This window comes from Thalia democratica, chromosome 2 (assembly GCF_965202585.1).
Source record: "Thalia democratica chromosome 2, ktThaDemo2.hap1.1, whole genome shotgun sequence".
Classification (NCBI taxonomy): domain Eukaryota; kingdom Metazoa; phylum Chordata; class Thaliacea; order Salpida; family Salpidae; genus Thalia; species Thalia democratica.
In genome coordinates this window covers 48764442-48790962 of record NC_139166.1, presented here as the reverse complement: position 1 = coordinate 48790962, position 26521 = coordinate 48764442, and the positions used below count along the sequence as shown (strand labels likewise).

Sequence of the window (26521 nt, the reverse complement as noted above, 5' to 3'; positions counted from 1 at the left end):
CTTACAAGCTTTTTGGCACCAAATTAGATACCTATTATTAGCTAAAACTGAGCAGAGGATAATTTTATCAATAACAAACAGAAGAATAAAACAAATATTGAATACTAATAATAAACATTCTTTTAGTAGTTTAAGCCTGTTAAAAAGCACATTTTTTAAAATTAAGATTAATTTACTACTTAAAATGGTCAAAAAAAGATGTACTTTCAAAAACCAGGAAGAAATTTTGTTAAACCTTAAAGAAATTTTGTAAACCTGGAGAACTTTAAAAAATGTATATGATGCTACGTAGTTTAACAAAAGTTTTATAATCAAACTATGTTATCAAAAGATTGCTTTATTAAACATAAAATTTGTAGTATTTGCGTAACTTTTGTAACTAATTAATACATTTTTATATCAGTATATTTTAAGTATGAAAAAACTGATAAACTCAATCAAGTTAAATGTCTCATTAATAAAATAAAGTTCTAAGAGCAAATATAACAATAACAAACAAACTAATGAAAATCTTTGCAGAAGTTTTAAATACACTTATTTTTTACAAAACTTAATTGACTAAACAATAAATCTTAATAAGTTAACAAAGTTTTTGAAAACACTTAGCGAGTTCAAATAATTAGACTAAAGGGATTAAAATATATTTATTATATATTTTTCAGCAAATTAAAAGGACATAACAAGTGGAAATTTATTTGAATAAATTATTTAAATAAGAGTTTTACTGCTTGTTAGTCTTATAAATATTCATTGATTACAAACTAAAAATATGTTTAATTATCAAAATATTATACGAAGCTTTCAAAACTGTCAAGTTTATTTTGACTTCTTCTTCTTGAGCTGCTGCAGGTACATGGCGATGGCTTTCTGCACGATCGGCTTCTGAATCAAGTCTACAAATACCTGTATATCAGCCTCCCTGGTGGCATCCAACTTGCGGAGGGTATTCCCCCTCATCAGCTCCTTGGTGATGCCGTACGCGGGTTGGGGGATTTTCGACATCATCAGCAGCTGATTGGTTGCCGTTTTCTCTACCTCATCCAGCGGAACGACTCGATCAACCAAACCTGTTTTTACAAAAAAATAAGTTTTTCAAAAAGATTTTTGAGATACTTTTTGTTAATATAGTTTGTTATTATAAACTTTTTATTTTTTTATTTTGATAAAAACTTAATAAAAAAACTGTCTACCAGTTACAACTAATGTAAAAGTTTCAAAGATCATTATCTTTTTCCTAGTGTGTACAAAAAGCAAAAAGTAAACTGAAGGCTAATTAAACTCAATACTCCAGTAAATAACTTTGAATTATTTTTTCAATAGTTTGGTTTTGGTACTGGTTTTAACTAAAAAATTTATAACATTTATATTTATTACTAATTTCTACAGCAAAAACCTTACTTTAAATTAAACTTTATAAAACGTGGAATAAATTAGTTTAACAATGAGACATGACTTGACTTGAGATTGTGTATAAAAATAAACCATATTAAAAGTTTTTGTTTGTATTTTATTAAACTAGTTTGTAGAAAACAATCGGCCCTTTTATTTGTGATAGCCTAAACTTTTTTTAACACAAAAAAAACCTAAAATAAAATTAACCGTACACATTTTATATTTAGTGGATATTGTCTTTAATAAGACTAAGTGTAAGTGCAGCGATTTTATATAAAAACTTTTAGGTTAAATTAAACTTCAGTTATATTTAAATAAAAATATCAAAATTAAATTAGTTTGATAAAAGTACTGTAAAAAAAAATACAAGTTTTCTATTAAAGTCTACTTATTTACGATATGTTTTAAACAAAATGCTTATCACAATATAAATTTGCTAGTTTTTTAATAATCGCTTTACGTGGAACACATTATAAAAAAAATCTAAAATAGAAAATTTGTATTTACTGTTTTTAAAATATTTTAGGTTTAGTAAAGATCTTTTTAACAGAAGTAACTCTTTTATATCACTAAAAAAATTATATATAAAAAGAGTGACTTTTTATCTGAAACTTTATCAAAATCCTTATAACTTAAACCCTGTTTAAAATATAAAACTATTTTGTTGGAAAAATTAAATACTGTTTCTTGTTAAACAAAAACTGTTTGACTAGACTTTAGTTGTCGATTTATATCATTACTTTGTCTGATTAAATAAAAAAGTTACAATAACATTACTTAAACATGTATAGCTTAAAAACTAATGAGCAATTGCCTACAAACAATAAAATAAAAGTTTAAAAATAGAAGAAACTTAAAAATGATAGAACAAAATATGTAGAAAACTATGGAAAATACTGTAGAACAAAAAATAAAAACCAATTTTTTGAGCATCTTGACTTTTAAACAAGGTGCCAGCAAGTAAGGCGAGTTCAGTATATCTTGTTCCAATAGCTCTTTCCATCAAGTCAGCAAAGAAAAAAGGAGCAACAATTCCTAGTTGTGTTTCATTCAAACCAATTACCCTATCTTCTGCCATTACTCTGTTGAAACAAATGAACAATTTTTGACTTTTTCGTTCAAAAAAACATATAATAAACTTTCTGCATGATATATTTGAAACTAAAAAATTTTATTCTAATATCACTATTAGACTAGATTAACTTCAATATATACGACCCTGTTATTATAAAGGTTTATTTGGTAGTTTTTAATAGTACTGTACTACTGAATTTCGGTTAAAAATTTTAAATATAAAGTCATGCTTTGTTGATTACAATCAAATTATCTTATTATTTGTTTTTTAACTTTAAATTTACTAGAAAAGGTATAAGCTTAAATTTAAAAAATATTTTGTAACAAATATTCATCTATTAATATTCAGCAAGTTTTATACGAAAAAAAAATTGTTGAAAATTATTTCACTAGTACTTCAAGATAACTTTAGTACAGGGGTCAGCAGGCAGTTGGTACTCGCAGGCCAAACTCAAAATTTCTAAAAACTTTGCAAACCGCAGTTTTAGTTTTAGTGACATTTAAATAATCTTTTGGTTTTAGTTTTAGTCACACTAGAGAAAGTTTTATTTTTATTAACTTTATTATCTTAAATGACTTTTAGCTACACATAGAATGCCTATCTAAATTATAAACATTTATTGGAATAAAATTTACATGACTAATATAGTTAAGTCTTAATAAACTTTGTACTTTTTTAAACACTTAATAAGTTAAACTAAATATCTTAAAGCAAAAAAGTTAGCCTAAGTGACCAAAACTAGCCTAATATTTTAGTATACAAAAATCAATTCAAGCCAAAACCTGAAAAATTATTAAATTGGCCTGAGATTTGAAGTCTTCAAATAATCATAGTCTTAGTTTGTAGCAATGTTTAGTTGTTTATTTACTTGAATTTGAACTATTTTGATTAACATCGTACAAACTTAATAAACTTACCATCCCTAAATCTAGTTTGTATTAAATAGGTAGTTCCAAAAAACAGCAACTGTGTATATTAGTATGCAACGCATAAAAATTAACTTAAATTGCCAAAAAACATTGATAGAAAAATGAAAAAGTATACCTAACAAAAACCTATTTTAATTTATGTCGTATATATTGTTTTAAATGTGTCTGTGCACATTTAGATACTACATGTAGAAACGATAATGTTAGAAAATTATGCATAAACTAAACCTAATCTAACCTAAGTATTAAATAAAACGTAGTCTAAAACATGAGCATCTTTGTACATTAGTGTGCATAGGAACTAACTTAAAGTGCAAAGAAAACTTCTAAAAAACTAAAATGTGTCAAAACCAAATTTTTTTTCTTAATATTATGCTGTTTTAAATATTTTATGTACACTCAAATATAACATTTAGTAATAATAAAACTGTAAAAGAAACTAATGTATAAAAAACATGTAAAAAAAACCTAAACTGTAAAAAAATGACATTTTAGAACTACTGTGCATTACTATTGTATAAATTGGAAAAAGTTTGCACTAGTTTATTTACTAAATAGGTATTATATAACTAATTTACTAAATCTAAGCACTCTTTACACTCTTTTTTCAGATAATAACTTGCTGTTGTAAGAAGAAAGTTATTATGAAACTGAGAAAAAACCCTGGTTGAATGCTAATCTGTCTTTTTCACATTTTTAAGCTAAAGCAGTAAAGTCTTTAAATTGTTTTAATATGTTATACAGGGAATTAAAACAAAATTAATTAGATTAGACCAAGATACCGAAAAAAAAATAACTTAAAATATATTTTTGCTTAGCGGGCCACATTTACATGCTCGCGGGCTGCAAAATTTTTTTTGATGGGCCGCGGTTTGCCGACCCCTGCTTTAGTACAAACAAGTAAACCTGTAATCGCACATGAGTGAAAGCGCACAACCACCAGCTGGAGAGTGTCCGTTAATTGCTGCCACTATTGGCTTCTTTGAACCAAATACCTGAAAATACCATTCGTGCACTGCACTCCAAAATGCACGTAAATCTTCTTCTGGTCTATCAAAATGAAGAAAAAGATTTAAAAATTTAAAGGATATAATTGTCTTTTTATAATGTTTTATAAAATTTAAAAAACAGCTATAGTAATATATATAAATAAAAATGTTTTAGCTATAGCTTAGAGAAACATAAAAAACGAGGCTACATCAACTCAAGTTAAACTATATTCTACTAATGAAATATGAATCCAATTAGTTTCAAAAAGATAGATACGACCCAAAAATAGGACACCACATACAAGTAAAATAACCACTTGTTTAAGGTAATTAGAGTTTTTGATCATTTTTAAATTTCAAATAATTTCTAAATATCTTATTGAAAGTTTTTCCTAAACTGAACTTTTTACTAAACCAAACTAACTTACAAAATGTACTATTTTGTTCGATAACATGCTTTAATATATAAAACCTATCTTTAGTTTTTATATTACACCTTTATGATTTTAAGTTATAAACTTGTGCTAACTGATAACTATATTTATCAAGAAATATTAATGTGAAACTTTTTGTTGTTCTTGAAAATAAAATGACACACATCGCTGTATAAGAGTTTTAAACCCAAGATCACAACTTAAAATACAAAAACTTACTTAACAAAAGTGAATATAGAAAGTAGTAAAGTATTGTTTTGAGTTTATCATTCAATTGTGCACAAACATGTAAAAAAGAATTCTCATTATTACATTTCTAGTTTTGATATTCTGAGTTATTTTTAACTATCTATTTTAGTAATTTTTTATAACCATCATAATCTTAGTTTTTGGCCTTTTTAAAATTTTCAGTTTATTTTTAGACTTATGCCAAAAACTTATTTTAAAATTGAAAAATATCTCTATTTAGCAATTATGAATTATCTGTTCTAATAGATATTATTTATCACAACAACTTTTTTTAATTGTTGTGGTTTTTTTATTTAATTTACATGCAAGTTACATCTTGACATACGACTGCTTTTAGAACTTCATAAATGTCTGATTTGTTGGATTTTAAAAAGTTGTAATTTGAATTGTTACTTAAGCTTTTAAATACAAAAGAGGTTGATAATAAAAATACACAGTATTGTAAATATTTTTAGCTAAGATTAAACACTATAAAAACGTAAAGAAAAATTTTAAAACTAAAGTATAAAAAGAAAAGCATAGATCAAAACTTTCTTATGAGATTTGAAAATTAAAAACATTTCAATTAAATACATTTTTCAATATATACTAGTACTTCTGGTTTTTTTTATTCAACGCTGGACCTACGCATTAAAACTTAGGCTACTTAACTGAAAGACACTTAAAAAACATGAACAACATCAGTTTATAAACAAGTTGTAAAAGGTAGATTGAAATTGTATTTTTCAATATAAAAATATAAACAAGGTTAGTCCTAAAATTTAACTATTTTTATGTACGACTTGGTTTTGAGATTTTATATTATGTAGTGAGTTTAAATTAGGTAGTATTTTGAAAAGATAATAGATAGATGTTTTGTTTTAACTTATTCTATCATAGAATTTTGAGACATGTATAAGTATTGGCCTGTCTATTCTTTTAAATTATTTAATTGTTTTTGTTGTTGTATGTACTTTGTTGTACCTTATAGAATTTATTACTTTTTGTGAATAAACTACATAGACAGAAACTTATTTGTTAATGTAAATGTAAGATTATCATACTATGAAAACTTATAGCTTAAAAAGAATGACAAAAATCTTACTTATTAAACATTTCAAGAATATCAAATCCAGCTGAAAATACACGTCCTTCAAATGCAGAAGATAGTAATATTCCTTTAACATCAGAATTTGCTTCTAGCGACTTAAAATCTGCTGTAACTGACATAAGAAAGTTTTTACTGAAACTATTAACTGGTGCATTGCTTAACTTCAATGAAGCCAATCCTGAAGTAGCAAAAATAAAAAGTTATTAATCATCACTGTACAACTCTTAATTAGCAACAGTAGTATAAAGTTTGTTAGTAGCAAAGAACTAAGATAAAAAGATAAACTAAAATTTATAGTCAAATAACTAAAAAAAAAAATGTTTTCATAGATTTAATATTTTGTTGCTACATACTACTAGATATAATGTTTTGAAAGTTTGCTTTAAAGTTACTAAAACTAATATTTTAAATTTTTGGTTTGAACTTATTCTTAAATGAATTTATTTTAGAGCAAATCTTAATAAAACTTCAAAATAAGTAAAATTAAGTAATAATTTTAGAATTTTTATAATTTGTAAGAATTACATGCAAAGTTTAAATTAGTTATTAAGATTTAATACTTCAATATGAAAATAAAATGATTTGATATTAAGTAAAACACTATTATAATCAAAAAAATACTTTGTATTTAAATAATTACCTCAAGTATTAGTTTAATTATAATAAAATTAACTAGAAAAAATGCTTTTCCAGTAAAAAAATATTATTTAAACTGCTTGAATTACAAACAATTTTATCTATTTTTTAACAAAAATATTAATTTTGATACAGGATTGCCACTCTTTAAGTCAAATAACTGCTCTGAGTGACCTTAAACTTCCTTGAGTCATCCTAAGTTTTCTTTATTTTCTTTAATTTTTTTTGTCTCTAGCGTAAACTAGTTATACCTCATGTTTATTTTTCTTATTAACAATTAAAAGGTTGTATGTGTATAATTCTACATTATATCTTCACTAAACTTACATGAAATACTGTCTTCAAAGATTAAGCGATAAAAGTTTGATTAAGTTGAGATTAAAAAACAAAAATTGTGGATATATAACTTTATATATGATAAAAAAGGTTTGAATTTTTCTGTGACATTCTAAACTAAAGGTGGGCTGGATCCAGTTGGCAAAGTGGTAATGACCAGCCCCTAACCTTTTTTAAGTTTTAATCGAATCCGGCCCGCAACTAGCCAGCAAGTGAAGTGACCAGCACGCCAAGGTCAATATTACAAAACTTGTATAGAACTTCGTACCATATTTTTTTCAAAACAAATGCATTAGTTATATTTTAAAAACTTGTTTGAAATTTTTTTTAGAGTTATAAAAACACTGTTTTTTCCTAAAATTATTTTTGTTCAAACTTATTTGAAATATCCTTTTGTCAAATTACCCCAAGCAAAGTGTTTATTTAATTATGATATTTTACATATCTACCTTTGGCAAACTACAATATCAATGACTTTTCTCAAATATATAGTGAGTTGTTTTTATAAAAATTAAGAAAAGTAGTTTTATATTATTTTCCAACAAGTAATTGACAACTTTTTTAGTCAAACTATTCAATTTTACAATTAAATAAAGTTTAGGGAAAGTTTTAAGACGCGTTTAAGACATAAAACCATAAATTTGTAAAGTTAATAAAAAAAGTACATAAATATCATAGTTTCACTTAACAATAAGTTTGGTGTGAGGATGAACTTCAGTGTGACAATACCCTCAAAGAAAAATTTTAAATAATTGACAAAATTTTTGTTAAAATAAACAAGGCAAAGGTTGCCTCAAGTATTTTTTAGTAATAAACTATTGTATTTATAAAATTAGTATTTAACTCTACCCAAGGTTGTAATAAATGTTGAAATCTGAATACTTTATAAACATTAACTTGAAATGTCATACTTTTTTTCCGTGAATTAAATGGTTTCAAAATAGTGATATACAGGAACTATAAAACTATTATCGGGCTAGATCCAAATTGATATTTAGAGTTAGGATCCAACAGAATCTGGAACTTATTTAAAAATTAGTATCCGGTCTGATAATAGTTTCTGATTAGGATCTGGCCAGACTCGGATTTATAAAAGGATTATCTGGCAAGATCAGTCTATCCAGTAGATTAATAATTCAAAATGCTCTGTTTAGCCATAAATTTAATTTTTCCAGATCCAGCCCACCAATTATAAACGTTGCCTATACCTATTCTAATTAAACAACTTTAAACTTTACCACATAAAGTACTCACTTGCATGAATCAAGTCAAATAATGATAAAAACAATTGCAGATTTAAAACAAAATTACAATGACATTTCTTAAAGTAGTGAAGAGCAAACTGCAAGGCTAAATAAAAATTTTAACAAGCATTTCAAAATAAATAAAACTTATGTTTTTAAAGAAAATTGGGTATATAAAATAAGAAAATACAGAAACTGGATCAACTAAACCTCATTCTAGATCTAGAAAAAAATCTGCCCTGAATAAAAAAATCTTAAAACCATCCAAAGATTTTAAAAAATAAATCAAAACTGCCCTGACTCATCCTAAGTTTAAAAATAAGTCAAAATATCCTGAGTTACCCTGAGATTTTCTAGAATTTTAAAATACCATGAGTTTCCCTGAGTGTGTGGCAACCCTGAAGCCATAAGGGGTGCAAACTTAAATTACCAACAATATTTTAGTTTTTAAAATAAAACATGTAGTTATATGAAAGCTTCAACTAATAAATATTTAAGTATGGGAGATAGCTGTATTCTAGGTACTTTTTATGGCTTCTCAACCCTATGACAACAACACACATTGTCACTGCCAGTGTACATACCATTGACAAAATAACACTTTATTGTGAACAGTATTTTTTTAAATTTGAGCTTTTTGGTCTACCATACTATTAAGTTTAATTTTAAAAAATTTTAATCGTCAATTTTTTAAACAAACTACTAATTTTTAATAAGTCTTTAAAAAACTTTTGTTACATTAAAAATAACAGTAAATAATTTTATTGTATTTTCATTAAATTACCTTATACTCTACCAGTTTTTTTTCATATAAAATGAAAGAAAAAATTTATTACAATGATAAAAAACATTTAAATTTATAAAATAAAACTATCAAAATTTTTTCTGATACAAATACTCAAATTAAAACAATAAGTTACACTACTAACCAGTTTTGTCATCAAATAATATATTTGTAAGTTCACTAGAAGAGGAAACAGCTCTGTTACTTTGATTAGCGAACAAATATGTAGATTGTTTGCTTACATTCTTCAAATTTTTGGAAATAAGATTTTTAAAGAGCATTTTAAAATTTTAAGTCTAAATTTAAAGAAAAACAAACTACAATTTAGTATACAAGTTAGTGATATAAAGATTTATCTATATCAGGGGTCGGCAGGTCAAAAAGGAGCATTTTTTTATGTGCTTTAAAAAACATACTTAAAGACAAATTTTTTGAAGAAAAAAAATTTATGCAATAGAATATATTTTAAATATAACACTAAAAATTTATTGTTGTGTTTTCGTAAAAATTAGTATATTAAAATAGTTGAATAAAAATTTTAATGTGGCCCGCGGGCCGCAGTTTGCCGACCCCTGATCTATATGAAATATTTTTATATGTATATATTTTTGTAGAAAACCAGAACTTATAATAAAAACAGTTTTTTTTTGTAAAACATGTTATATCAGACATAATGTAGTATGGTTAAATTGTTGAGATCTAAAATAAGAGTAGGGTATTTTAACAAACTGTTTTTGTCAGGAAGACCATTAGTTTTTGAGAAATTTCTTCCAAGTTTTCTGAATTTCTTCCAGATTTTGAAAATACACACTTTTGGATCTATTTTTAGTTTATAGTTAAGATATAGTATTGGTTAAAAACTGTGTTAAGTAGTATAATAACATTAAAAAGATACTTTAAATGTGTTTTTGAATTTAAAAAATTTTGATGACGACAAAAATTTTTACCTATTTTTAATAGATTTTTTATGTTAAATTGAAGTTTTACTACTTAACATGTAAAAATTGTTTAAAATTCCAGGGCTTTAGTGATTTTTGTTCAAAATTACAAGTATGTTTAACTTTTCCAATTCTAGGTTTTTTTTTGCCTGAAATGTCAAAATTGTGATCTTAACTGGCTAAAGTTTGCTAAAGTAAAAAAAGTCCTAAAATTTCCGCTTGAGTAACTACAATAACAGTAGCTAGGCTAAAGTTAAACTTGGCTAATGTTGGCTAAAGTATTAACTAATAAAAATGTAGTCCATTAATAATAAACAAACAAAATATAAACTTTTTTACAAGCTTAGCATAAAAAAGTTATAAAAAAAAATCAAACATCATTCTACGATAAGTTTCATTTATAATAATAAGTATAAATTATGATAAGTTTCCGCAAATCTAGCTTTCATATTCTTTAAAATTGTTTGCTGTAATTAAATAAAGTATTTGTTGCGCTAATCTTGAATTATACATTAAGTACCTCAATTGCTATTGCGTCAAAATCTAAAAAATAAAAAAGTTATAGTTTGTCATACTTTACGGAAACTCGTTAAAATATTTGCATATAAAAAAAAGGGTAACTTTGTTTTTAACATATCTTCTAAAATTTCGCTTCAATAACTCTATAACTTTTAAAACATAATCTTTAATAGTTTATGAATAATCATAACTAAATTTATATCTTACTCTCGAAAGTTACACAAGTTACAGTCTATCATAGTTTTACGAAACTTCTTCAAAATGTTTGCTTTTAAAAGTAAGTGTTGTCCTAAATTTTCACTTATCTTCTACAATTAAGCTTAAAAACCTATAAAACTTTGCAAGCATAATCTTGAATCATATATTAAACTTCATTTTAAATATTATGTCTCTATCTCGTAAACAAATCAAGTTACAGTAGTTTTCAAATATAACTTTGCTTACCTAAAAAAAATTAGCTTAAAACACAGTTTTCTTAACTTTTACTGTTTTAGAAGTAATCGTTGTTCTTGTTTTACACTTATATTCTACAATTAAGCTTAAAAACCTATAAAACTTTACAAACATAATCTTGAATTATATATTAAACTTCATTTTAAATATTATGTCTCTATCTTGTAAACAAATCAAGTTACAGCGTTTTCAAATAAAACTTTGCTTACCTAGAAAACTTAGCTTAAAACACTTAGCTTAAAACTGTTTTAGAAGTAATCGTTGTTCTTGTTTTTCACTTATCTTCTACAATTAAGCTTAAAAACCTATAAAACTTTGCAAGCATAATCTTGAATCATATATTAAACTTAATTTTAAATATTATGTTTCTATCTCGTAAACAAATTAAGTTACAACGTTTTCAAATATAACTTTGCTTACCTAAAAAACTTAGCTTAAAACACAGTTTTCTTAACTTTTACTGTTTTAGAAGTAATCAACGTTCTTGTTTTTCACTTATCTTCTACAATTAAGCTTAAAAATCTATAAAACTTTGCAAGCATAATCTTGAATCATATATTAAACTTCATTTTAAATATTATGTCTCTATCTCGTAAACAAATCAAGTTACAGCGTTTTCAAATATAACTTTGCTTACCTAAAAAACTTAGCTTAAAATACTTAGCTTAAAACTGTTTTAGAAGTAATCGTTGTTCTTGTTTTTCACTTATTTTCTACAATTAAGCTTAAAAACCTATAAAACTTTGCAAGCATAATCTTGAATCATATATTAAACTTCATTTTAAATATTATGTCTCTATATCGAAAATAAATTAAGTTACAACGTTTTCAAATATAACTTTGCTTACCTAAAAAACTTAGCTTAAAACACAGTTTTCTTAACTTTTACAGTTTTAGAAGTAATCGTTGTTCTTGTTTTTCACTTATCTTCTACAATTAAGCTTAAAAACCTATAAAACTTTGCAAGCATAATCTTGAATCATATATTAAACTTCATTTTAAATATTATGTCTCTATCTCGTAAACAAATCAAGTTACAGTAGTTTTCAAATATAACTTTGCTTACCTAAAAAAAATTAGCTTAAAACACAGTTTTCATAACTTTTACTGTTTTAGAAGTAATCAATGTTCTTGTTTTTCACTTATCTTCTACAATTAAGCTTAAAAACCTATAAAACTTTGCAAGCATAATCTTAAATTATATATTAAACTTCATTTTAAATATTATGTCTCTATCTCGAAAACAATTTAAGTTACAGCGTTTTCAAATATAACTTTGCTTACCTAACACAGTTTTCTTAACTTTTACTGTTTAAGAAGTAATCGTTGTTCTTGTTTTTCACTTATCTTCTACAATTAAGCTTAAAAACCTATAAAACTTTGCAAGCATAATCTTGAATCATATATTAAACTTCATTTTAAATATTATGTCTCTATATCGAAAATAAATTAAGTTACAACGTTTTCAAATATAACTTTGCTTACCTAAAAAAAATTAGCTTAAAACACAGTTTTCTTAACTTTTACGGTTTCAGAAGTAATCGTTGTTCTTGTTTTTCACTTATCTTCTACAATTAAGCTTAAAAACCTATAAAACTTTGCAAGCATAATCTTGAATCATATATTAAACTTCATTTTAAATATTATGTCGCTATCTCGTAAACAAATCAAGTTACAGTAGTTTTCAAATATAACTTTGCTTACCTAAAAAACTTAGCTTAAAACACAGTTTTCTTAACTTTTACTGTTTTAGAAGTAATCGTTGTTCTTGTTTTTCACTTATCTTCTACAATTAAGCTTAAAAACCAAAAAACTTTGCAAGCATAATCTTGTAATATATATAAAAAATTATTTTTAATTTTTTGTCTCTATTTCAAAAATAAATTAAGTTACAGCGTTTTCAAATGTAACTTTGCTTATTTAAAAAATCTTAGTTAGTAACATAGTTTTCTCAGTGTAATAAACTTAACTTAAAATGAAATAACATACACTGTAAAATTTAGTTTAATACAAAACAAGTTACACATGAAGTTTAGCTATTCAATAATAAATCTGTAGTTTATATTACAACAACTAAACAACTAAAAAAACATGAAATAATGTTCAAAATCATACAAGAAGTTGATCATATGATTATTTAGTAAGTCATAAACTGGAAACAAAATCATTTCTTAAAACCAGATTATACTTATGCTAAACGACTTTTGGTGTTAGTAATATTCACTAAGAATGCCTTTGTATACAGCTATTTAGTCTACTAAAAATTGAAGTTGTAGTAAAAGTGTCCCAAATTTTATGAATCTTACTGTAATATTTTTTTAGTTAAACAGTCTAAAAATAGTTTAAGATGTTTGTATAATGTGTTTTTATTTTGATTAAAATTAGCCTTAAGTATACTTTACAATTTGTCTAACATTTTTAATTTAAAAATTAATCTTTTCTGTATCAATCGCCATCTACAGAAGTATATAATAGAAGTATGAGTGGAATAAGAAAAAGCAGCCGAAAGTATCAAATTGAGCAAATCGAACAAGCTTTCATAAGCCCAACAATTTTTAAAGAGAACATCAAAGATGTTCAGAAATTTTATGAAAATTTAGAAAAATCTACATTTTTTACAGTTAAAAACTTCATGATTAAGGTTTTAAAGAAAAAAAAAATTACTTACAAGACTTATAGTTCAATAAAAGAAGAGTTTATTAAAGTTGCCTATAGGTATAAAAACAGCTTAGATTGTAGAAGATAAGTGAAAAACAAGAACAACGATTACTTCTAAAACTGTAAAAGTTAAGAAAACTGTGTTTTAATTTTAAGCTAATTTTTTTAGGTAAGCAAAGTTATATTTGAAAACGTTGTAACTTAATTTATTTTCGAGATAGAGACATAATATTTAAAATGAAGTTTAATATATGATTCAAGATTATGCTTGCAAAGTTTTATAGGTTTTTAAGCTTAATTGTAGAAGATAAGTGAAAAACAAGAACATTGATTACTTCTAAAACAGTAAAAGTGAAGAAAACTGTGTTTTAAGCTAAGTTTTTTAGGTAAGCAAAGTTATATTTGAAAACGTTGTAACTTAATTTGTTTTCGAGATAGAGACATAATATTTAAAATGAAGTTTAATATATGATTCAAGATTATGCTTGCAAAGTTTTATAGGTTTTTAAGCTTAATTGTAGAAGATAAGTGAAAAACAAGAACATTGATTACTTCTAAAACAGTAAAAGTTAAAAAAACTGTGTTTTAAGCTAATTTTTTTTAGGTTAGCAAAGTTATATTTGAAAACTACTGTAACTTGATTTGTTTACAAGATAGAGACATAATATTTAAAATGAAGTTTAATATATGATTCAAGATTATGCTTGCAAAGTTTTATAGGTTTTTAAGCTTAATTGTAGAAGATAAGTGAAAAACAAGAACATTGATTACTTCTAAAACAGTAAAAGTTAAGAAAACTGTGTTTTAAGCTAAGTTTTTTAGGTAAGCAAAGTTATATTTGAAAACGTTGTAACTTAATTTGTTTTCAAGATAGAGACATAATATTTAAAATGAAGTTTAATATATGATTCAAGATTATGCTTGCAAAGTTTTATAGGTTTTTAAGCTTAATTGTAGAAGATAAGTGAAAAACAAGAACATTGATTACTTCTAAAACAGTAAAAGTTAAGAAAACTGTGTTTTAAGCTAAGTTTTTTAGGTAAGCAAAGTTATATTTGAAAACGTTGTAACTTATTTTATTTTCGAGATAGAGACATAATATTTAAAATGAAGTTTAATATATGATTCAAGATTATGCTTGCAAAGTTTTATAGGTTTTTAAGCTTAATTGTAGAAGATAAGTGAAAAACAAGAACATTGATTACTTCTAAAACAGTAAAAGTTAAGAAAACTGTGTTTTAAGCTAAGTTTTTTAGGTAAGCAAAGTTATATTTGAAAAAAATATTATTATAAATGAAACTTATCATAGAATGATGTTTGATTTTTATTTATATTTTGTTTGTTTATTATTAATGGACTACATTTTTATTAATTTATACTTTAGCCAATTTTAGCCAACATTAGCTAAGTTTAACTTTAGCCAGCTATTGTTATTGTAGTTATTCATGCGGAAATTATAGGACTTTATTTACTTTAGCCAACTTTAGCCAGTTAAGATCACAATAATGTCAAATAACAGGTTTTTCCAGGTATCCAGGTTTAGTGGCCACATAATGTTATGATGAATAAAATAAACTTAAGTTGTGTTACAGCCATTTGTAATTAGTTATTATTACTAAAAGAAGAGCACCACATACATTTTTTACAGAGTTTGATTCACTTTAAAACTAACAACTCTTTAAATACCTTATTCAAACTTTGCAGTAATGTAACTTTTCTATGTTTATGTTTTAAACCCTAATTTAACGTTTAAAGTCTCTTATGTTTCTTAAAACATTACTGCAAAGTTTGAGTAAGGTATTTAAAAAGTTGTTAGTTTTAGAGCAAATCAAACTCTGTAAAAAAATGTATAAATTTTTGTGCTCTTCTTTTAGTAACAGAAATTTAAATGGCCATAACAAAACTTAAGTTTATTTTATTCATCATAACTTAAAATATTTAAAAAGTAACCTACTTTTAGAATGCCGTAACATTAGATCATAATTTAAAATATAAGCTTTTATGCTTTTTTAAAATTTGTTGGTCTTAAAAAACTTAGCCGGAAGAACAACTGAGTAAATCAAAATATTGACCTATAGTAACCAATTTTTAGAAAACTTAGCCTAGAATATCTTAGCCCAAAAAGAAAGCATTACCTAAACATATAAAAGTTTATTGATCAACAAAAAAAAAAAAGAGAGCTCAAAATACTTGGTCAAAAGACCTGGTGTAAAGAGGAACTTTCCAGTTATTGAGTCTATACTACTTGTATACAGTTTAACGCCTTGTCAGGACTTAAATTATAACAAATAAACAAATAAAAAAGATTTTTTTTTAACTACAATTTATTACTCTAAAAAATGGTTTCAGAAAAGTTGATCCAAAAAGGCACTAAACTTATCAGACAGATACTTTATAGCTGCATTTAGAATACTGTACTACAAAAGATTTCAGTTGTTCAACTATTGTATACACCACATGGTGATGACCTTGCTTTGTTACTTAATAGTGTATATTTTACAGAATTTTTATTTATTGTATGCTTTTATATGCTTCTGTTTTAGGTGATTAACCACACTTAGAGTTGTTGTGTGTTAAATATGTAAGGTTCTAAAAATAATCAAGAATCACTTTTTAAATTTTTTTTTTTTTCATAGTTTAGTTACTAAACTATGAAAAGATAATATACTTTACTTTATATACTAAACTTTAATTGGCACTTAATATACTAAACTTTAGTATATTAAGCGCCAATTAAAGACGCTCAAAATATTTTGTTCTAGGACCTGGTGCACGAAGGACCTTTCGGTTATCGCGTCATACACCACGGGGCACGGACACATTTTAACATCTTGTCCAGGACAATAAAATTATTAAACTTAAAAATAAAGTTGTTCTGTATAACTGGAAAAAATAAAGTTAGTTAGAACATCAAATTTATGGTTAAATAATAAAATTTTTATTTTACAAAATTTATTTGAAGGTTTCTTCTAAATCATTATACTTTTACTTCTGCTTTATTTGGCCAGCATATTTAAACTAAGGTTGAAACTTGAAATAAAGAAAACGTGCATTCGTACTTTTTTTCCGCTGTATGTCATCGCTTTTCATTTTTAATTAAAAAAATAGTTATAAAGTTTTGCTCTAAATCTAATTACAATTATAAATATGTCATAAAAGGTTAAACTACAATACTTAGTTTTTATAACTATTTTTTTATTAAACTAAGTTGTACTGATACAGCAACAACAAAAGTTTATTGAACGACAAAAAAAGCACTCAAAAAGTTTGGTCCAAGGACCCGGTGTTAGAAAAAACCTTTCGGTTATTGAATCGTACACCACGGATACCTTTTAACGTCTTGTCTAGGACAAGGCTACTGAAGTAGACTCGACTCGAATACTTTAAAACAAAACGAAATAAAGAAAACTTTTGTACCAATTTAAAATTACAAACTAATTAGGTTTTTGAAATATAATAAATATCTTGTTTTCTATTTAGCTGAGATAAAAACAGATAAGCCTTTCAAAGATCTAGCAAATTTTTTTTTTTGTTACTCACTTACTTTTTCTATGTTAAAAAAGGTCGTACATTAAACACGCTCTATCCGATCTACTCATAGTTTAAGTCTTTAGTCTTTACTTAAAATTTTAGAAAATTTCCTGTGTAGCTAGTTTTTAATTTTGAAATGACTTTTATGTATATATTTCATAGCATGTTAAATGTTTTGCTAAAAATTATTTAAATAAAACAAGTATTTAGACTTTTTAGCATCCAAATTTAAATTGAAACTTTTAAGGATTTGAACAAAATTATTTTGCTGTAGAAAAAAATCGAACGAATGATTTTAAAAAATTTAAATGAAGTGCTCTACTAGTTAATGATTAAAGCGTTATAGTTATGACTTATGATAGTTTGAAAGTTGTTTAAATACTTTTTTTTATTAATCGTGAGGTAAACCAGGGTTGCAAGAAATATAGGATTCTGAAAATTGAATATTTTAATGTCAACAAATTACCAAATTTAATTGAAAGGAATCATCAGTCTTTATGTAAACTGCATTAGGTAGCTTTAAAACTATAGTATTATTATAAGAAAACATAATTCAAGGTCAGAAAGTTTATTTACCAGAAACTAATGCTTTTTTAAATGTTTTCTTTAGAATAGCTTTACACAAATAAGATTTACGTGAAAGAATATAAATTAATAAAAAATATATATGTTGCGTCAAAAATTTAAATTTATTTTCATGCTTATCAAAAATACTTTATTAATTTTAGTTAGCTGTAGAAAATTTTACTTATGATATTTTGAAAATAATTAAACAATATAAAACAAGTTAAATTTTTTTTGTACCTATATAAAAATTAAAAAGACAGAATAAAATATTGAATTACTTTGTCAGCGTAAAACAAGTTTAGAAATAAATGCTTTCGGTTAAAAAAGTAAAAAAAAAATATATATTTGATAACTTGCAAACAAGTTTATTAAATATTTCTTTTCAGAACTCGTAAAGACATGTTTAAAACTGTTGCTATGCAAACATCATTTTATGAATTTTTATGAAAGGTGTTTAAAATTGTTTTAAACCTGCTTATTAACGAATAAATGGTATTGAAATAAAATGTAATATAAAAAAAGGTTTATGGAAAACCATGCATTTAAAATAAAAGGTTTCTTAGAATGTGCATACGGTTTGTGTATAGAAACAATTATTGAGCTTAAAAATATTGATAAGAAGTAAAAATCTTATTATAACAGAAGATAAAACTTTTAAAACTGTTTTAAAACGTAATTCTTTATAGTGTCAACATTTAAATATTAGAGTAGAGTCCATAACAAAAATGGTTTTAGATACTTGAATGCAGAAAATTTTAAGGATAAAAATGTATAAAACTTAAGTTTTAGCGTTAGACAATAAATATTATAGCATTAAGTTTTATATCAGAGTTAATGGAATTAAATTTGCGTTAAAAGTCTAAAGCAAGGGTCAGCAAACTGCGGTCCTTAAAGTCTAAATCTGCGGTCCGTAAAGTACAATTCAGCTCAAAATATACTTTTTGAGATTTAGGATAAAAGCTCTCAATTTAATAATTATTCACTACTAGTGCTTAACTATTGCTTATTTTAATAAGTTTTTAATTTAAAGTAGTATATTTATTTTTAATGGTGATTACTACAAATGTTTTGAAACAACTGCGGCCTGCAGAAGACTTTTTTTATAAAGTGAAGCCTGCAAACATTTTTTTCAAGAAAAATTGGTCCACGACTTGTAAAGGCTGCGGAACCCTGGTCTTTAAAGAAAATGGTTAACATTGGACTATGTTTCATAGAAGCTTATATTAAAAGTTAAACATTTATTTGACACTTCAATAATTTATTTCAAAAAATACTTAAGACTTAAATTTCATAATAATATATATTTCATGCTCAACTCATCAGTTGTTTACGAAGCAACAAAAATAAAATTCAAAATCTAGGTTATATAGTTAATTTGTAATCAATGTAAAAGTAATAATAAGAGAGCAAAGGGTAATTAACAGTATGTAAGTACTTCTAATTACAATGCAAATAAAGAATGAATAAAACATACGTGACAACTTATAAAACAATCTATGAAAACAAAAAGTATAATCAAAGTCTTTATGTTTACACAATTTAGGTTTTCTTATTAAAATACATGTAGCCTCAAGTTTAATTAAATCAAAAATGTTAAAACAATTTATGATAATATTTAAATCTTTTCAATTTATAATTACTTGTAAATATGTTTCTAATTTTAAATAACAGATGGTAAATAAAAAAACATTAAATTTGTACAAATAAAAGGTTACGAAAAGAATTGAGACTATTCAAAAAGAGACTATTAAAGCCTTATTTTGATGAGGCTGGTAAGATGGACTTTAGTGATAAAAAACTGTTATGTATTGTGTATTAAAGTTGTTTACATTAAAAATATTTATACTGATTTAGTTTATCAATTTAGCAGATATATAAGTTTATCTAAATATATATCAAATATTGTTTTAATTTATTTAATGTAAACGTTTTAAGATCAATAAAATAGACAAAGTTATAAAACATTCAAAAACAGGTATTATGAAAAATACGTTGTTGAAGTAAAAAAAAATATTTTTATAAAACATGATAAAAGTTTTTATATACAAGGTTAATTAAAGTGTTTAATAAACGTAAGTTGCTATGATAAAAATATAGTAAAAACTTTTACTTTTAAACAAAACCCTAATAAAAATTATACAAATATATTCAACAACTTGGTTGTGGTTTTTAAGAATTCATACGCAGTACATATACTGCAGTGTAACAAAATTACTTTTATAATATATAATGGTATGTACAATACTTTTTTGTGAAAAAATTGAATGTTAATAAAAAGATTTAACAGTGTTTATAATTGTAGAAACGTTTAGATTTCAACGTTTTAAAATAGAAAATGATAGATAAGAAAAGAAATCAAAGCGACTAGTAGAGCTAAGCTAGCATATGATTGCTTTTTAATTTTATGAAAAGTTGGATGAGTGTCAACAAGGTCTTGATTTTGAGAAGCTTTTTTGTTTTTGTATGGAAACTCCATATCTGGAACTGGCTTTCCTAAAAACTCACAAATTGGTTTCCAACCATCTTCTAAGTTTACAACTAAAAGCTTGTCCTTTGGGCAGTTCTGTAATTTGCACTTAGTTATGGCAAGTGTCAGATATAAGTTGTTATTTTACCGTAAAGTTAAAGGAATAGAAGACTTTATAAACTATAATAACAACAAATGTAATTTAAGCCAGTTTTTTTCACACTGTTTTAACAAGTGTTAACTTAAGAAAATATTTTTATAGATGAAATTAGTCATAAATTGTTACAAACTCATGATACAGTAGTGTCTTTTTTTTGATTACTGTTGTAAAGTTTTTAATAATTTAGTTATTATAACATATATTTTTTCAAACTTAAACATTATAAAAAAATTCAATGGTTTTAGCACTTTTAAATTACTCGAACGTATTCAACTAGTTTTTCCATTAACTCTATAACATCTAGCAAAAACAAATAGCTATATGTTTACCATCATAACATCTGCATTATGTCTTCTGTACGAGCTTTTAAGATGAGTTTCACTTGTGTTCGACTTACATAATATGCCCCCTTCGTAAGATAAACCGAACATGACTTTATCTGTTTAGAATTTTTTACAATAAAATAAATGAAAATTTAAAGTATGATTTGTGTTTTACGTATAATTAACTCAATTTTTTGATACCAGACCATAGCTGCCAATAAGTACTATGCAAACATCACTAAATACTGCTTTATGTTTGCTTTTTACCTTTTAATAATAATAAAAAAATTACAGTTATAGTAATTTGGTCTAAAGCAGATAAGCATTACAGAGTAAGTGGACTATTATGTACAAAAATATTAAAACTCTAACGAAGTTTTAAATTAGTTCTGAAACTTATATAGTAAATAAACATTAATTTTCAGAGATTGATAAGAAACTATGTCTTAAAAATAATGTAAGAATTTGAAAGGTAGTTTAATAGAACTTTATAAATATACGTACCAAGTAGTTAAATAAAAAAACAAGTATCACTTACGCGCTGCATTCATAAAACCTCCAACTTTGCGGAATTCGGGTGAGAAGATAGTAAAGAATGAAAAGTCGTATCTCTGATTTGAATCGACTTGCCTCTTGAAACTTTTGTACCAAGCATCTTCACTTTCACGCATTCCCATAAGTACCTGTGGTATAAAAAAATAATTTTAATAAGTAGAGTAAATACTTTTTTCAGTAATCTTAAAACTAACATGCTTGTAAAAAAAGTTATATTATTCTGTATGTTTCAAAATCTCTTGTAGGTTTAGTGAAAAAATTGAAACTAAGAAATAAATTCAAAAACCGTTTGCAACTAAATTTTACTACATTTTTAGTTTTGTGTGAAATTATCAAGTACCTAAAGCTTTTCGGCTAAACTCAAACACTTATCAAAATTAATTTGAAATTAAAACAGTTATTAAGAATTATTTCTAATCATATATGACGAATTTATAAAATGTTATAACAAACAAGGTTTTTAAACAAAGTTAAAAAAAAAAAAATCAATATGTCTATTCAATTGATTGCTTTTACATGTATGTTTAAGCTTTAGGCATTTGGTAAACACACACGTAGCAGCAATGGGAAAAATTTCTGACAATTTAGTACCTATCTTCAATTTATCTTTTGTTTGAATAGCCTGTTTATTGTAAACATATAAAAATACGTCACATACGATTAAACTTAAATCTTATAACTCTTCTTAACAACAGTTTAAATAATGAAAAAAAAAAATTGAAAACGGCTAATGTACAGTGGAAAAGCTTTAGGTCAGGGCTCGACAGCCTTTTATAAGTAGCAAGCTAATTTTTTAAAGTTTCTTGCGTGCCGCAGTTATTATAATGTAAATGTAGTATTGAATATAAATACAAGTATATTTTATTCACTTATTAAAACACTATTTAAAACAAAAATTTGACAAAATAAGCATTACAAAAGCATTAGTAAACAATAAATTAAGAACTTAGTTGTAATTTTTTTCAAAAATTACTTTTTTTCAATTGTTTCAAAAATGAATATTTTTAGCAAAAAAGTAGCAGGCTGCAGATTTTTTTTTTCTCGTAGGCCAAAGTTTGCCGGCTCCTGCTTTAGGTATTAAATAGTTTGATAAATTGTTTTGAATTGCAAGTTGTTTTAAATACAATAGCATATTTTTTGTCGTTAAAACTAAGAATTTAATAATATTAAAACTTGGTTTTATTAGAGCTTTAAAACAAAAATAATACATGATGAAAACTTATTTTAAATATATTATAAATTTTCGTCGTAGAATTTTTTCTTAAAAGCATAAAAAAAATCAATGACTTTAAACACAACTTTTTGATTAATTCTAGAGTTACAAAACTTAAATTGTTACAAAAGTTTAAAAGAAAAGAAAATTACTTTAACTGCTCTAAAGATTTAAAGTAAACAAATAACCTTAGCGTCGGGAAAAGCCTCTAGTATTTCTTTCCAGTAGAAACAAGCCGGAGTGTCTGTAACAGCTTCTACGTCTTTGAACATCTTTCTGAATTCTTCAACTCCGCAACATCTTCCTTGCATCACATCCATCCATCCCTCATAATTTTCAGTGTAGCTCTCCGTGATGTCCTGGCACGTGTATCCCAGAGTTTTCAGAACTTCGGAAATCGTTGTTGTTCCACATTTGGGGAATCCCGCGTATATTACTTTCATTTCAGATGTTTGAAACTTTTTTCTTAGTTTATTTGAAAACAGATTTGAAACGGTAGATTTATGAAGTTATATTTTAGCTCTTCGTCAAATACTTTTAGTTTAGGAGTTGAAAAATTTTATACTTAGTTTTTATTTTAGGTAATGAAATTGAACGCTGTCTTTTACAAGTGAGCAAAGTTTGATGAAAAAATTGTTGTATAGTTCGTAATATACACTTTCGACAACCAACAAGTATATACGAACTACAAAAAAAAAAAAAATTATGACAACATTTTTTAATAAAAATGTTTTTTTCTTCTAAAACAACGTAAAAACTGATTTAGTTTAAATCAATTTTTAAACATTAGAAAAGTGTGCATATTTCATCAGTCTGTGCACATTAGAGTTTAGCATAATGAAAACAAAGCTTATTAAGAGTTAAGTATTTTTGTTAGGATAATGAGTTTAACACTTTTCTTAAAATACAAAAAACTAGCATAAAAAAATAAATAATAAAACAACTGACTAATGTTCGTTAACATCTGTACTTATTTCAAAAACCGGCAGACAGAAAAAGTTTAAACTTTCAGCAAGAATAATATTCCTTAGGTATTTAGAAACTTTTTAAATACATAAAAAACTTTTTTCAGTTTTAAATAACTAAGTATTTTTTGAAAGCATAAATTTTTTGTATTACTGAATAAGTCGCAAATTGGTTTAGTTTTATTTTCTTGTTGTACTAATAATAATTACTATTTAAAAAAAAATTTAAACATATAAAATCAAAAATTTACTAAATAAGTCATAACGAGATAAAAACTACAACTAATAAAAAGTCTTCTAGTTTATTATTAACTGGCAACTGACCAGTGGTTAGTCATCACTGTTAACTGTAATAAAATTGTTTAAGTAAACAGATGATGCAACAACCCAAAAGTAGACTGCGTAATAAAAGTAGGATTACAGATTTTTTTTAAGAGAGTATTCTGAGTTCTATAAGTTAGAAAAACAAAGTTTTAAGTAAAATTAAATTCAAGAAGTAGGAAATAAAAAATTCAATTATCAACAAAAACTGAGCTTTATCTTATATAGTTCTAAGACTACTAAAACTTCGTTTCAACAACTAAAGCTGTATATTTATACTTAAAGTATGTTTACAGCTTAAAGCGCAAAGTATTTTTTTAGTGACTCTTAGTAAAATACTTTTTTAAATGATGTAACTGTCTACTTAAATGTTTTAGTAGTTACAATCTATTATGTATAACTAAACCTAAAAAAAAACTTATCAAGAACAAGTAATATAAGTGATTAGTTTAGTTCATATAAAGTTTAATTTAGAAAAAAATAAAATATGGTGCTCTCACATGTTTATGCTTGTACTTTATGCTTTACACTTAAAGTTTAATAAAATAACTTAACACACCAAGTAATTTAATGACTTTTTCATTAAAGTTGAAACCACACCATGCATTTATTTTTTAAAATCAAGAAAACTAAATAAACAAAAACTTTAAATACAGATTAACAAAGATTTATCACTAAAAAGATATCATGGAAAGATAACAAACCTGCCCTCACAGCAAAACATTTATTTCAAAAAAATAAAAAATTTAACCATAAAATAAAAACAAACCGGACAGAACACAAAAAACTTAACACTTGTTGTATGCTTAAGAATTTTTGAAACAGGCTAAATTAAACTAGTTTACTAATTTACGTCGTAACTGTAAAATTGGAATAAAAAAAAACTTTTGCTAAGTATACTTTCTTTTTCTTTGATGATTTCGTATTGAATGTAACAACAACCGGCTAGTACTTGTACATACATAATTTTTAACAAAAAGCAAAAAATAACTTACAATGTTTGCTGACAATGTTATGCCGCAAACAGCGCGGCAAAACATTGTCACCAACACCAGTAATTTGTTGTTTTTTGTGTACAAAAGCTATATATATATACAAGAACTAGCCGGTTGTTGTTACATTCAATAAACTAAATAAACTTAAAGACTGTTGTTAAATTTAAAGAAGGTTTTAGTTTAAGAATATTTTTGAAGCATCTACCTAAAACAATTCTTAATGCAACTCTTTTTTTAAATAACTCATACATTTTTTTCAAACTAAGCTTATACTATTAATAAATAAGAACTAGTAATATTTTAAGACGTACACCATCAGAAGATTATTATTGTTAATATCTTAAGGTATTATATCTATAAGTTTTTCATGTGTTCAGCTTAAAAAGTGTTTCTAGCACTAAAAAAAATATAAATAAAAGTATGGACCTTATATAAAAAAAGCGTTTAAGTTTAGTGCTCAGCTTTTAAATAGGTTGAAGACGACTAACATAAATAATAACATTTTAATACAAGCTTGTTACGATAGTCTTTAAGAAATTACGTTTCATTTTGAATTTTTTTCAACAGGTAGAACATAAATTTAAAACAATGAAGAATATTCTATCAACTTTCAAAAAAAAAGCTGTGCTTGGTGGTCTAATAAAAACTTGTGTTTAAACTTTTTTAAAGATAAAACTTAGTTTTTACTTAAATACAATAACTATTTGAACAAATTCAAGCCATGTAATTACTATATAGCTAAATTTAAACAAAGTTTTAGTTTAAAAACTTGTTTATAAGTATTACCCGTACTGCATGATTTTTTTATGAAGAAATATCCGATTTTGTTGTTGTTGAAAAAATTGGTATGTATATATTTTATCTTTTTGCTTCTGTTTTACTTTTATCAAAAATTTGCTTTTTTGTTTAAAAAATATAATTCTTAACTAATTAGTATAGTAAAAACAATATTTTTATTTTATTGAGCTTCAGGATTTAATATTAAACCAACTTATAAAATTAGTTTTATATTCTTTTATAACTTTTTTATCGTAACAAAAAAAAAAGCCAATAACTATTTTTTACAAAAAAAGGTAAAAATTCTATTTTAAAAACAATACATTCAGCAATAAATACTATTTGTGTAATCTATAAATAATGGAATTATTTTTAACATCTAAAAACCTAATTTTTAAACGTCGTAAGCAAAAAATAATCTTTGTTTTATACAGTTTTTAGACTATTTTAAGCTTTATTTTAAACTGAAAAGCATTTGTCACTAAATACGAATATTTTTAATTTTACCAATCAAGTAAGATTTTTTACTGAGATAATAAAAATACATTAACCTTTTAGAAGAAGTTTGTCCTTATTTAAAGATAAAATATATTTCAATAACGAAAAAGTTCAAAAATAATTTAATAAAGCTTTCTAGTTTGTTGAGCTTTAAAACTTTTTTTTTAAAGTTTGAATCAATCTTTTTATTCTATGATTTAAAAATACAATTTTCAATGAAAGCCGCTATTATAGTTGCTGTATTTATTTGATTTTTTTTTTGTGTAAAGCAAAGACTCCAGTTCCAACTACTATTTTTACTAGTTTGAATATTTTTTTTTGTTACATAATATGTTATAGTTTATTTGTTTTTAATTTAACACTGTTAGTAAATCTTAAAAGATACACAACTGCGGCAAAAAGTGAATTATTTTACAACTATAA

At 24.7% G+C, this 26521-nt stretch overlaps 2 protein-coding genes across 2 annotated transcripts; both read right to left on the bottom strand.

The window, feature by feature from the left end:
- Positions 1-479: 479 nt before the first annotated feature.
- Positions 480-9450, bottom strand: LOC145849951 (enoyl-CoA delta isomerase 1, mitochondrial-like). The gene is made up of 5 exons (XM_082955079.1): positions 9304-9450; positions 6153-6336; positions 4303-4446; positions 2311-2474; positions 480-1067 (listed from the first exon to the last, which is right to left on the bottom strand). Exons 1-5 carry the CDS (start codon positions 9437-9439, stop codon positions 817-819), a joined length of 879 nt encoding a protein of 292 aa, XP_082811205.1. The 5' UTR covers positions 9440-9450; the 3' UTR covers positions 480-816.
- A 10551-nt stretch (positions 9451-20001) lies between these two features.
- LOC145828640 (uncharacterized) lies at positions 20002-22985 on the bottom strand. The gene is made up of 5 exons (XM_082936395.1): positions 22731-22985; positions 21313-21457; positions 20781-20890; positions 20253-20387; positions 20002-20019 (listed from the first exon to the last, which is right to left on the bottom strand). Exons 1-5 carry the CDS (start codon positions 22983-22985, stop codon positions 20002-20004), a joined length of 663 nt encoding a protein of 220 aa, XP_082792521.1.
- Positions 22986-26521: the final 3536 nt, after the last annotated feature.

Excerpts from the sequence above, each read along its gene's own strand:
- LOC145828640 (XM_082936395.1), bottom strand. The coding sequence starts at position 22,985 with ATGAAAGTAATATACGCGGGATTCCCCAAATGTGGAACAACAACGATT. Across the intron at positions 21,458-22,730 it reads AGGCTTTTCCCGACGCTAAG|GTACTTATGGGAATGCGTGA; the intron begins GTTATTTGTTTA and ends TTTATACCACAG. Across the intron at positions 20,388-20,780 it reads ATAATGCAGATGTTATGATG|AACTGCCCAAAGGACAAGCT; the intron begins GTAAACATATAG and ends TGCAAATTACAG.
- LOC145849951 (XM_082955079.1), bottom strand. The coding sequence starts at position 9,439 with ATGCTCTTTAAAAATCTTATTTCCAAAAATTTGAAGAATGTAAGCAAA. Across the intron at positions 4,447-6,152 it reads ATTCTTGAAATGTTTAATAA|ACCAGAAGAAGATTTACGTG; the intron begins GTAAGATTTTTG and ends TCATTTTGATAG. Across the intron at positions 1,068-2,310 it reads TCAAGATGCTCAAAAAATTG|GTTTGGTTGATCGAGTCGTT; the intron begins GTTTTTATTTTT and ends TTGTAAAAACAG.